At 33.7% G+C, this 13667-nt stretch overlaps 3 protein-coding genes across 4 annotated transcripts; 2 read left to right on the top strand and 1 right to left on the bottom strand.

Moving 5' to 3' along the window:
* The first annotated feature begins 2406 nt into the window (after positions 1-2406).
* Positions 2407-5265, top strand: LOC142987653 (uncharacterized). 2 transcript variants are annotated; one of them, XM_076136565.1, is made up of 6 exons: positions 2407-2607; positions 2680-2929; positions 3123-3186; positions 3268-3427; positions 3641-3874; positions 4142-5265. In XM_076136565.1, the coding sequence occupies exons 1-6, from the start codon at positions 2494-2496 to the stop codon at positions 4610-4612; spliced, it is 1293 nt and encodes a 430-aa protein (XP_075992680.1). In that variant the 5' UTR covers positions 2407-2493; the 3' UTR covers positions 4613-5265. The 2 variants fall into 2 exon arrangements, with proteins under 2 accessions (XP_075992680.1, XP_075992671.1); XM_076136556.1 differs by having other exon boundaries at positions 3117-3186; positions 4142-5264.
* A 374-nt stretch (positions 5266-5639) lies between these two features.
* On the bottom strand, positions 5640-11030 carry LOC142987645 (uncharacterized). Its single transcript, XM_076136543.1, has 10 exons — positions 10969-11030; positions 9747-9911; positions 9200-9478; positions 8838-8966; positions 8310-8467; positions 8003-8135; positions 7601-7825; positions 7095-7250; positions 6581-6698; positions 5640-6216 (listed from the first exon to the last, which is right to left on the bottom strand). Exons 3-10 carry the CDS (start codon positions 9317-9319, stop codon positions 5966-5968), a joined length of 1290 nt encoding a protein of 429 aa, XP_075992658.1. The 5' UTR covers positions 9320-9478; positions 9747-9911; positions 10969-11030; the 3' UTR covers positions 5640-5965.
* On the top strand, positions 10668-13224 carry Galk (N-acetylgalactosamine kinase). The gene has a single exon (XM_076136532.1). The coding sequence runs from the start codon at positions 11256-11258 to the stop codon at positions 12732-12734; it is 1479 nt and encodes a 492-aa protein (XP_075992647.1). The 5' UTR covers positions 10668-11255; the 3' UTR covers positions 12735-13224.
* Positions 13225-13667: the final 443 nt, after the last annotated feature.

The following is a 13667-nucleotide window of genomic DNA, read 5'->3' as shown; positions in this document are numbered from 1 at the left end:
TCCTGCAGTGTTTTGCAAGTGAAGCAACATTTTCTGTTCTCTTTGAAAGTCTTCAGATGTGCCTGGAAATACAATAATATGATAGATTACATTTGATATTACTTATAAAGGTTAAACTTAATGTTTGATTGACTCAAATTATTAAATCTTATTCTGCCTTCATTGATTAAAACATGCTTGTTTAGTCAAATCTAAGTGTAAAAAAAACATGTTAAAAGTAACCATGTCACATGTGGCAAGCCACACCCAAATAGGTCTGAAATGTTGAGTGAAATAGGCCAAAATATAGCTATTCATGAATATTTAGGTAATTGAAACCTGAAACCATGCTAAATTAAGTCTGTGACTAAGACACAAGTGGAATATGGAACCAGCAGGTAGCAATTAGTATGTAACAATATACTATACCTAAATGTATATTGTTACATACTAATAATAATAGTACTATACCTAAATATTGTCATCTTAATCTGCATCACATAATATAATATTATGTACAATATTTTAAGAATATTGCTACAATATTTGAAATTCACTTTTCCATAAATATTATTGAAATATAATCAGTCCTATAAAAATAAAATCTTCAATGTGTTTGATGTAGGTCTGTACATTAGCTTAGAGTCGTCCAACACTCTCCCATTTTTTTTTTATTTCTTTTTATTAGTCAATTTCGTAAATCCGAATCCTCCTTTCTTGATACAAAAATGTGCTCGTTTTAATACATCTTCCTTCAAATTACTTAATTTTTTTCTGTCCTGTCTAACTTTATTAAAGGCATCCATTATAGCACTGCGTAACTTTTCACCACTGTTGATTTTCTTCGTGTACACAAGACGTTTAATCTTTGGCCATAAATAAAATTGCATTGGTGTCAGATCCCTGGTCTTCTTAGGCCAATTAATTGGTCCATAGCGACCAATCCAACGGTCACCAAACTGCTTATTTAGATATTTACGCACAGGTTTTGTCCAATGGGCAGCAGACCCGTCATGTTGGAAATACATATCCTGCATGTGTGCCAGTGGCAAATTGTCAATTAAGTCAGGAATAATTGATTTTAGTGTTTCTAAGTATGAGTCAGCTGATAGTGCATCTTTAATAAAAACAGGACCTATCAAAATGTCATTTATTATGCCAGCCCACACATTCACTCTGATCTCTTTATCATTTTTGCAATCTTCTTCACTATTTATTTCAGACTTGCCTACTGACTCAGACCAGATATAATTACTTCCTCCTTGGGTAAACAATAAATCATCAGTCCACAATATATTGGCAGTAGGATTATCAATTAACCACTCACTGAAAGCTATTCTCTCTTCTGCATTTGTTATATCTTGTGTCTTGACGTTCTTTGTATTAGTGTTTGTTTGGAGGGTATGTACAACTATATCATTTTCTTCTAGTGTTTTCCTAATATAATTTGCAGTAACATTGAATATGTTAGCCGCTTTACGAGTGCTTTGCCAAGGGTTCTTCTGAAAAAACTTCACTATGGCCTTTTCTCGGCTACTTGATATGTTCTTACAGTTTCCCTTAATACTATGGCAGTGGCTAGGCTGACGAAATTGTCCAAAATCGCGTAAGTTTTGGGTAACGTTAATGATTGTTTTACCGGTTGGTACACTAGGGTTTGGAATCCCTCGCTTACGCAGAGAATTCAAGTGATTTGGATCAGCATATAATCGCATGGCCTTTTCTGCACTATAGTTCGCAATTGCGTAGAATTGTACCATTGATAAAAATTCGTCATTCGAATACTGGTAAGTTGCCATTTTTCACGTTTATAAAAGAAAGGGTATGTAGAAACCTTATAATAAAAACTACCTATTCAACTGTCAAAAACTTGAATTCAAACTCTGGTTGCAGGACAGGAGGATCACTAACCAGTACCTATAGGTATATTATGTACTCTGTGATCACTAACTACGATGACATTTCATGATATTTATTTAGGTAGGTAACAGAGCTTGCCGACATATTTTATCAAAAATCTCTGAATCTCTGAATGTAGTTGTATCTTATTATTAGAAATAGAAGTATATTTCTCCAGTTAATTAAGGTATCTCGTAATTTTAAAAAAGTTTCCCTCCAGGGTATAGGTCATAATTTATTTTACTCTATCTATACCTACCTACTGAACTGAGCTTGAATAGGCTGAATATCGCTATTCCTCACGCCCGTCGGCTTAAGGCTTAACCTCACATTGTAAGTGAAGTGATAAAGGTTTTTTTTTTAAGAACCTGTAATTTACCGCGGAAATACTAACACAAGGGAAAATGGTGTACCTACATATCTTTCTATAAATATTTTTTTGTGACAACATACAACATAATTATTATTATGTCACTTCACAGAGCCGTAAAACGGGATAACAAAAAAATATATTATGTCAGTTGTCACTGTCAGTGTCTTCGCTATTTACGAGCGACGGAGCATAAAAAATGTAAACATTCGAATTCAAAACAAATGTTATAAATTTAATTACTAATGGCAAATATAAATCAATTGTGTCGTGCCTGTCTTATAACAAAAGAATCTTTTACATACACATTGTTTGATAACGTATCTCCTAATGTTTATTGTTTCTGTACATCGGTCGAAGTAAGGGCGTCTTATAAATTTTCAGGATATTTTATGAAATCAAAAGAACTAATCGTGTGATTCTTGCTTCAGGTGTTCGAAGATGAAGAATTGCCGCGGTCAATTTGTAATACGTGTTATGAACTTATCGCAAAGTATTCTGAATTTAAACAGAAATGTATACAGTCACAGGACACACTACTCAGTTACAAAAAGTCCTTAAAATGTGAGACAGATTTTGTTAATATTGATACAAAAGCTGAAAGAGTGTCTCATGATGATAAACTGAAGACTGAAATAGTTGACATTTCAGTAAAACTTGAGGAACTGGAGGAAGTTCAAGGTAACAGAATTATATACATGGCTGTATATTTAATTCTTTGAGAATTAAATATATTACTTACAATACAGATATTAAAAAAGAAATAAAGGCTGTTATGTATTAAAACAGTAATAACTAATACTTAACAACATCTGGTGTGAAACTATTATTTTAATACTAGTCTGTTCTTTAATTTATTATTGCTTAGTTTTAGATTATTTGGAAACTGAAGAATTAGCTGAGGATACTATAGTAACAAATAAAATAGTACAAAAGAGGTATGTATATAGATAATAAAAAATTCATAAACACACATTACAATCTATTTAAGTATACTAACTAAATAACTTATACTACAGGAAATCAAAAAAACATGTAAAATTGAAAAAGTCCAATGTAACAGAAATAAGTACAAAGAACAAGAGAAAAAAATATACATACACATGTGATCTATGCCGTAAAAAGTTTAACTACAAGGAAAGATTTGAAGCACATAAACTTGAACATGAAGGCAAGCCTGTAAGTATCATTTTATTACATACATAAGAGCACACCTTATTCCCATAGGATAGGCGGAGACCAGCAAACACCACAAATTTTGTTACTCTAATAAATATATACTATAACCATACAAGTTGCTGTCATCTTAAATGGTTCCATATTCCAACTAAGATTATAGATACATCTTGGTTAGTATATGGTCAAATTTAAGTCAACTTAGCATGGTTTCAGGTTTCCATTCACTGTTCTCCTTGTGGCAAAACTTTTATGACATGGAGTGGTTTGAAGAGGCACAATGAGAGTGAGCACACACTCATAAACCTTGAGAGCCTGAAGTGCAAGACTTGTGGAAAGATTTACAAAAGCCGACAGACTTTGAAAATGCATGAAAAAACACATGGAGAGAGAAGATTAAGTGTTTGTGATGTGTGTGGCAGGGGGTTCACTACACCTGTTATTTTAAGGGTAAGAGCAATGAGAGATTTAAATATTAAAACAAAAATATTTTTCATCCTCTGTCTTGTGCAGTTGTTGTGGCTGATCAATTTACACATCGTAAATTATTTTTCAATCGGTTTTTTATTAAAGCATGTTGATACGTGATTTGTTGATTGATATCAACAAAAGTAAAGCCACAATTAATCATTTGATTCGCATGCATTCAAACATATTAAGTTCACTTTATAAGTAATAGCCAATTTTATGTAAACTATCACATTATTGTATTTGCAGGCACATCTGGAAACTCACAAAGAGAACAGGGAACGTCGCTTCACTTGCGAACACTGCGGGAAGAAGTTCTTTACAAATACCATTCTAATGTGTCATGTGACAAGGCGACACACTGGCCGACGATTTATATGTCAAATTTGTTCCTACCCTTTTACAGACAAATACAACTTGGCTAAACATTTACTAATACATGATGGTAAGAAGTTATATAAATGCGACATTTGCGACAAATCTTACGCAACGCCCTCTACTTTGCTGGAACATAAACGGATTCACTCTGGGGAGAGGCCATTTATTTGTAGTTATTGTCCAAAAGGCTTCGTGTCTAAAAAGAGATTAACAGATCATATAAGAATCCATACGGGAGATAAACCTTATAAGTGCACTGTTTGTGATCAAAGGTTTACTCAGAGAGGAACATTGAAGAGACATATGAAGGTTCATGATAGAATTGTTCCTGCAATCAATTGATCTGACTTTTTTAATTCTTTTTTTTGAAGTAAAGAGGTAAACTGGAAGGTATAGGAAACTGAATAATTATGAGATAAGTATATCTGTGAAGGTTCATTGTAATGATATGAGCTGTCTTTATTAACTTTTCAGACAGTTGGGTAAACTATTGTGTTTATAATATTTATCTTAATATAGCTCTGAAAAAAATCGATTCTAGATTCTTCTGTCGTAGAACGAATCTACGTAATATCTTTACAAAAGAGAATCAATCAGTTTAGGTTTTTTGGAATGTCTCAGAAAAATTTTAATGTTATCCTTTTGCTTTAAAGACTGATATTTTATAGATTTCCTAAGGATAATTCTCAAAAAAACAATTTTATTGCATTGAATCACCTGGCAATTGGTACAATTGATTGCTATAAACTCTATATAGAAACCAATTGTACCAATTATAAGCCGTTCGGTAGTTTATATTAGTCAAAATAAGTTGATTTTTTGGTCTCGAAATAAGTCACATACCTACATTTTGTAAAAACACAATTAATTGATTAGTCATTTATTTTAATCGTTCACCAGTTTCATTTCTTTTCGATTGTTAGTGCAGCTTTAACTACCGATTGTACTGTTTTTGTATTTTAAGTGCCTATGTAAAGTATTATTAAAATAAATATATTTTTTTAATAGTAGGTCTGTACGTTTTATTTTGTGAATTCTTTACCCAAAAAGTGTTAGCTGTGTTTGCGAACCTCTAGTCGTTTGTCATATTAATATAGATTGGTCGTGAATTTTGAAAGGTACGGGTATTATTTGGCTTATCGATATTATCGAAAGTTTCAACATTTTTGCTGTCAAATTTTCAGTAAATTACCTGGAGTTAGAGGTCTCAATCTCTATGACTCCTGCGGCTTCTAAAACTGGCAAACATAGACGTATGTCGGCTAGCGAGATATTATAGTCTAATAATGATTATGTCTGTCTGGATCTTAAGCTAGGAATGTTAATAAAAGAGTTGGCTCCATGTATACATAACAATATTTATTTTGTTGTTATTTACATTTCCATAACGATATGCCATTTTACGTAACATTTTGAATTAGTTGGTTTAGAAACATTTTTCTTAATATTAGTAACATTATGGTGACAAAGCAAAAATAGTTTCCTTAGATCTAATTTACCAGGTACATTGTAGCATATACATACATAACATCACACTTGTATCCCCATAAGGATAGGTAGAGATCAAATAACGTCACTTGCTACGATCCCTGCATTTTTTTCTAGCTTCATTCTGATCCATTCTTTTTGTCATACGGGTTAATGCATTGCAGTATTTTATCTCTGCCTAACTACTGCTCAATTCAAATACATATGTCACACATCCTGCCATTGCGCATACTCCCCGCTTTGTAACCGCGCTCTTATCAATATATTCTGTGGTTTCTCATTGTCCTTCTGCATGTGCCCTTTCATGTGTCTGTTTAGAGCACACTTTTGTATAAACGCTTGATCACAAAGTTGACATTTGTGAGGCTTCTCACCGGTGTGAATCATCCTATGATTCCTCATATCTTTACGTGCCATGAAACTCTTCGGACAAAGATCGCAGGAGTAAGGACGTTCACCTGAAATAATTTATAACTTTAAAACTCTTCTCACAGAATGCGATAGGTTTTTGTTAACACGTCAAAATTAAAAAATATATTCTATTTATGTGTAGCATGCGCCAATTAACTTTCTGTTCGAAACGAATAGAGGTCGTTCTTACGTCTCCATCAACACCTTTCCTGTATAACTTGTTTTTACTTTTTTATTTTATGCAGCTCTTGCTGCTATTTTGCCTTACTATTACTATTGACGCAAGACATTTGTGCCACTGGATCAAAATAATGGACAAAAATGAAGCTCTTAGTTTTTCTAGGAGTTCCGACAAATTCATAAAATTTTAGGCGACTGCATAATAATTCAATAAAAAAGTGATATGAATACCTGTATGTGTTCTCATATGAACCACTTTGAAGCTGTTACTCTTGAAAGTTTTGTCGCAATACTCGCACGAAAACGGTTTGTCTTCGGAATGAGACCGCATGTGTTTGAACAAATCACTCTGGAACCATTAATTAAATTGCGTTATTATACATTCTAAGAACATTACAGGTTCTAAGAATCATTATAATCATTTTCGTCAATTCATCTTTTGCAAATGAATAAACATTCAAAATGTATGTATGCACATTACTTAGGAAAGTGAAAATTCTTTTTTAATATGGTTGTAACTATCGACACAAGTTGTATATGGGATCGAAATTTCCACGGGAATGGAATCAACGGCATAATATTGCACCATATCCAGGTGGAGTGTAGCAGAGGATGTGCAAGGCAATGTGGACGACGAAAATTTCTCGCGACTTTTTAACGACGGATTGATCGTGTTTTTTTTGCGTTTATCTGGACGAAGACGGGCCAGTCTGCTATAAGAATAATAGATTAAATAAAAACCTACCTTAACATAAAACCTCATGTCACATAACTGGCAGGCTATGTTCTTAATACCAGTATGCCTTATTAAGTGTATCTTCAGATTACCAGCCTGGGAGAACTTCTTACCGCATTGCCCGCAAATGTAGTTCTGTTCATTACTATGTGTTCTTATATGAGTCTAAAATATAATTTATAAGAGGTGTAGTTAAGTTAAACAATCAGTAAATAAGAGGATTTATTTAAAGACAACACATCATTAAGAAATGCTCATGTGTCGCGGTTTTGTCGCGATTCCCACACGAAACAATTATTTGTTAATCACACAAATAATTGTCCCATGCGGGAATCGAACCCACGACATTCCGGCGCAATGCTAGCGGCGTGGTGACCTAAACCACAATTAGGAATGAAAGTACTCCAATATTTTGCTAGAACTAAAGGTATTATACACTGGTGGACTCCAGAATTATAAATAACAAGTTACTGAAGATTACAATTAATAACATAATAAGCTTGTAATAGACATACCTTGAGATTATATCTCTGCACAAACTTAGCATCACATATATGACAGACATGTCTCTTCTCACCCATATGTATCAATTCATGGTTCTTTAGTACATTGAGGTACGCAAAGCTCTTCCCGCAAGTCAGACATTGGTATTTCCTAACACCAGTGTGGGTTCTTGAATGACTGTGGAGATTGCGCAAAGTTGGGAATGTTTTGTCACAGTGATCGCACTTTATGTCCGGCTGGAAGGTCAGATATGAGCGTTAGTATCCCATGTTGGTTTCTGGGGAAGAAAATAGACATGGTGCATGACTGTGAAGTGCTATTTCTATGATTTTACAGTGTTAGAAGATTGATGATTGAAATATAGTATAAATAAGTGATATTAATGATGATATATTATGATTTATTAAAAGTACCTTCTTTCCAAAATGACTTCTCATATGTGCCTCGAAATTTTCATATTTCTGAAATGATTTCTCACATTTTGGACATTTCATTCTTGTTCTTTTCTTCAAAGGTCTAGCCCGTTCTCTTTTTCTACGTATTCTTCTGCAAGAGAAACAATTTAAGATAAGACAATAGTAAGCCATGGACAAGATGAAACCACAGTCTATAATAATAAGCTAAAGTAGCATGTTTTGCATAACATTTGTATCTGATCAATAGTGAAGATTTCAAGCATGTCATTATTTATTAGTTCTTTTCCTAGTATTTCACATATACCTGATAATCTCTGCAGGTTCCATGGACTGGTCAACCACAACAATCTCATTGTCAGCTGCGATGCTCTGAGTCAACAAGTCACCAGTTATCTCGGCAGCATTTATTTCTATTATTTCATTGTCATTTATTTGGTTCTCTTCCAGTTTCACCTGTTGTTGCTGTAATAGTTTATCATGTTAAAATCTATGGCACCATAGATAACTAAACTGTTGATTCTGTTTTATGTCACTCTAAAATTTTACTTTGTAAAAATTTTTTTGTTGACACAGTTAGAATTGGCCCTCAGATCTCTTTGTAAGTAAACCAAAATAAACAAAGCACTTTTTAAATTTCACATCCTCCATAGTCTTAACTAATTGGAGTAGTAATTAGACAAATTTGCATCTAGACAAATCTAATCGACAACATTGGGATGAATGAGTTATTGAAAAAACTAAGTCAGCATTTATAGTCATTAATGAAGGGGTCTTATAATCAAGGTTCATCTGTACTGTTAAAAAAGTAGATAGTATATTTTTTTTTACTTACTTCTATTAAACCTTGTTGTTTTATAATAACATTGGATCTGATTGCAGACTGTTTGAAGTAATAGGCTTTCTTCAACAACTCCACACAAGGTTGACATAGTTGTTTTGGTAAAGTATCGTCTTTTAAAACCTTGAAACAAAAATTCACCGTATATTGTATTTGGCCAGCGATTTGGTGAAGAAAATATTTTGTTTACTTTAAAAATGTTTTTTTTTTATGTTTAGAGACCAACCAGCACTTAGCTAGCGTGGAGGAGCAGTATAATCCCTTCTTCACTCCAGAAAGAAATTCTTGATTAATAGTAGTGCGTAAACGAGCAGAATTTATTAGAATTATTTACTAAACTTTGTTCGATTATTTACCTCCACAGACGTGCAGTACTCATAAACCTCAGGTGTACAAACCGAAAACAGTTCTTTCATAGGACCCGTGTCCGATAAACAGGCACGGCAAATCTTTTTGAAATCTAATAAAATCTCCATTTCAATTAAATTCAACTGTTTCTTGGTGTTTTGTTAATGTTTGTCCACCACAATTTAGTTAAGTTGAGTAGGTACTCTGTGGTTATCTTTTTGACAGTTCAGTAGAGTTCGATTCTCGCCATTCTCGGTGTTCAGTCGAGTTGGTAAAAAAAACGACTCCTTAAAAGAAAGGGTAACGTCGTGAAAAACAAAGTAATACTTAACTAAATAAAAACTGAAAATTTATTACAAAAAACGAAAACCCCGACTGCTTAAAAAGAAAAGTCAAATATAAACGAATAAATTTATATTAACAACAAAAAAAATTAAGCCCATTAGTTTGGAATGGAATATAAAAAACAAATCTAATTATGTTTTATAAGGGCTTACGTATATTTTCCAATATAGCGTGGGATGGATACAACATACTTTCTCTTTATATCCTTACCTGCGTGGCAGCAACCCTCCATGGAATTTTACTATAGCTACCTATCCCATAATATTGCAGATGCATGCTGTTGTATGTCGGCATTCCATGATTTTGTTGGAAGGCGGAGGGCACTCCTAAATGCTTTGAGTCTGGTCAAAGTATTATAATGATAGTAAAATCCTCCTAAAAAATAAGTAATGTCTTTAAAGGAAGCTCGTCCTTTTGTCCGCAAACTGCAGCATCGATATTCCAAAACACAGAATTTAATGACAAAATTGAAATCTAATCATATCGTGATTAAATTAAATAAATTTCGTAACAGTAATTACCGACAATAGTTAAGCGTTATCGCTGGTTTTACCATGTTTACTAAGTATCGGGTAATTCTCTTTAAATAAAATGGTGTTCTTGAAATAATTACCTACATTTCTATCTAATCAGGCGCAATACTTTCGTATCAACTATTAATTACTATCTCTGTTAAATCCGTTGAGTTAAATAGTCCATTTAAAATCTATGTCACCGCAGCTTATCTTATTTACTTTATAATCTTTTAGGAAGTAAAGAACTTATCAACATAAATATTTATGTTTTATTAAGCGCGCTTTATTTTTTCTTATTGAAATAATATGAATTCGCGACTGTGCGTAAATAAACGACACGTGTAAAATAATAATTAATGTAGGCGCTTTCGCACAAATAATTTTGAGTAACAAACGCTTACCTAAATAAATTTGCTTCATTGTGGGTATTTTACAGCTTTTTTTAAATATCTACCAAGTGTCGTAACAAATATAATTAAGTACCTATTTAATTATTATCAATGATTACCTATCGACCTTATCGGCATAAGTGCAGTTACTCGGCTATAAACATTTTAACTTCGCCGTTAAAATATCCAATATAATTTTATATGTAACTACTATGCTGGCAGTTTCATTTGCTTAGATTTTTGCAGGTGTGAGGCTAGAAAGAAATGTGGTAGTTTCTTTGTGCGGACGAAAACACAGTCTAAAAACAGGTTTTACATAACTGTAAAATTGTTTAATCAGCAATAAAAACGACCGTGTGCTTCAATGAAATACACATTACCGGTTCAAGATGCGCGCTGCGTCATCAGTCGATATATTAGTAATACACAGACTGCTATAGCAGCTGTGTTAGCATTTTGTAGGTTATGTAGTTTAATTCAGTCGACAAAAAATATCACTGCGTCACTTAATTAACAATGTGAATGTACCTGATCTTGCAAAATATTTTATTGTAGGCGTCTAACTAGATAGCGACTGTTGATAACGAGAGACGAACTCCAAGCTAGTGAATGCAAGCGTTATATTTATTGTGGACAATAAACGAGGCTGATAATAACATTCGTTAGAGTTGTTACAGTGTAGCGAATCAGTCCATACGTGACTATTGATAACAACGTTATTCAGTCAGTAAGTTTCAGTGCTACACGACGCTTGTGTGTTTCATACTGTGTTACCGCTTTGTTTACATCCGCGTTTCCTTAACTACGACACCAAAATGAACTGCAACAATTCCAGTGATGAAGTGCCTATTACTAAAATAGTGAATAATGAGAGGATAAACCGATTGAAGAATAGGTTTAGTGAAGAATTTGGAAGTAAACCATTGTTTTTTGTCAGAGTGCCGGGCCGCGTAAATCTTATTGGTGAGCACATCGATTATTGCGGCTACCCGGTGTTGCCCATGGCGTTAGAACAGGATATACTAATAGCTGCTGGATTAATAAAAACACCACAACTGCATATTCGAAACATCAATGATAAATATAGCAATTTTGATACTGAAATAAAAAGATGTGACGACATTGAAATAGTTTCAGACCCGAACGGCAAGCCATTTTGGTATAATTATATTTTGTGTGGAGTAAAGGGTGGACTAGAATTTTTAAGCGACAATATCGTTAATGGACTGCAGTTGTGCGTGGATGGCACCATACCTCCGGCCTCTGGTCTCTCAAGCTCGTCGGCATTAGTGAGTGCGGCATGTTTGGCTTTGCTGCACGCACAAAATGTTCCTCTGAGTAAAACTGACATTGCATCATTATGTGCGAAAAGTGAGAGATATATTGGTACTCAGGGAGGTGGAATGGATCAGGCAATAGCGTTTCTAGCGAAAAAGAACTGCGCTCAGTACATAACATGGCAACCCCTGCGGGCTACACCGATAGCTCTTTCAGAAAATGCTGCCTTTGTGGTGGCCCACAGTTTGGCGGAGGCGAATAAAGCAGCAACAAATGATTATAACAGACGCGTGATAGAATGCCGGCTGTCAGCTAAAATTATAGCTTCATGTGCAGGTGCAGTCACTGATAACAAAATTATTACTCTTAGTCAAGTGCAAAACAAACTTGATAATACTTTGGAAGATATGGTTAAACTCGTACATGAGTATTTACCTAAAGAGTTATATACAAAGGCAGAAATATGTGAGATATTGGATGTAAGTGAAGAAGATTTGGAAAAATTGTACTTCACCGCAAACACGAAACACTTGACGGAGTTTAAATTGAAGCAACGCGCCCTTCACGTATACGAGGAAGCGATACGAGTAGAGGAATTTCGTAAGCATTGCTCGCAAGCCGTTCATAATGGTAACGGGAGTAACGGCTGCAATGGCATGACTGAGACAAATGGATCCATTGTTCATAAGAATGGTAGCAGCGACGATATTATAAACATCCTTGGACGACTAATGTCGGACAGTCACAAGAGCTTGAAAGAACTGTACGAATGCTCTCACCCTAATTTGGATCAGTTGGTGAATATATCAAAGGAAATGGGCGTTCACTCTCGTTTGACTGGTGCGGGATGGGGAGGGTGCATCATATCGATATGTCCAAAAGAGAAAGTAGACAAATATATTGATACGTTGATAGAAAGTTTTTATATGAAATACTGTAATGTAAATAAAGAAGAGGCGCGCTCTTATGTGTTTGCTACTACACCGAACCATGGTGCTGAAATATTCGTGTGTTAGTAATTTATTAAAGAATGTGTTAAAAATCAACGAATAAGATGAATTATGTAATTAATGTAGTTCTTTGATATTAGTGATAGGAACACTGCAAGCCATGTAACATAAAAGATTATAAATGTGCAATAATAAAGGATATTTTTATCGTTTAGAAATTATATCATAAGCACCGTAGTAGGGCATAGTACCTAGATCATCGCTTGTATTAATATAAGAAATTATAAGATAGTGTATTTCAATTGCATTTAAATTAGTCACAATACTATCCTTACTTAGACGTAAGATTGTATTTAAAATATACAACTATATTTTTACATAATATTTGGATTTGATAATTACCATAACTAAAGTGTTATGGTTGGAGTGCAGCAAAGTTTAAGTGGGACTTTGTAGAAATTGTTGAAGAATATAGTTTTATATTTCTATTGCATTTAGTAATATTTAATATTAGATACCACCTTCCAGGACTTTATCTATTGATTAATAAATTATTATGAATAATAAAATTGTTTTATTTACTTTATCTTATCCCGTCAGAATAATAATCTGCAATTTTATTACGCTTATAATTACGGGGTAGACTAGACGGGGTAATCAGGACGAAAAAATTGTAAGCAGTAAATACCTAGGTATACCACGATTATTATTATAGGTATGTTCTGATCCTAGTAAAGTTAGTATAGCTGTTCCCAGACAACTTGAACACAAGTAGATATGTTAGAAATCAAACTATACGTGGATCTAGTGCTGATGACTCGGTTGACTATTCTACCAATCGGGCGATCAAAGCGTAATTTCATTATTTATTTTTGGTGATTATTATTTAACTGTTTTCTTTTTGATTCGTTTGGAAATTCTGGTTTCATTCCAAATTTCGCCAATAACACAGAACACAGAAGTAAAGAAAATACATTTTATTTTTATTATTTCGACTGC

Source organism: Anticarsia gemmatalis, chromosome 1 (genome assembly GCF_050436995.1).
Source record: "Anticarsia gemmatalis isolate Benzon Research Colony breed Stoneville strain chromosome 1, ilAntGemm2 primary, whole genome shotgun sequence".
NCBI lineage: Eukaryota > Metazoa > Arthropoda > Insecta > Lepidoptera > Erebidae > Anticarsia > Anticarsia gemmatalis.
Note: the sequence above shows the minus strand (reverse complement) of the source record. Positions and strands in the feature narration are given on the sequence as shown.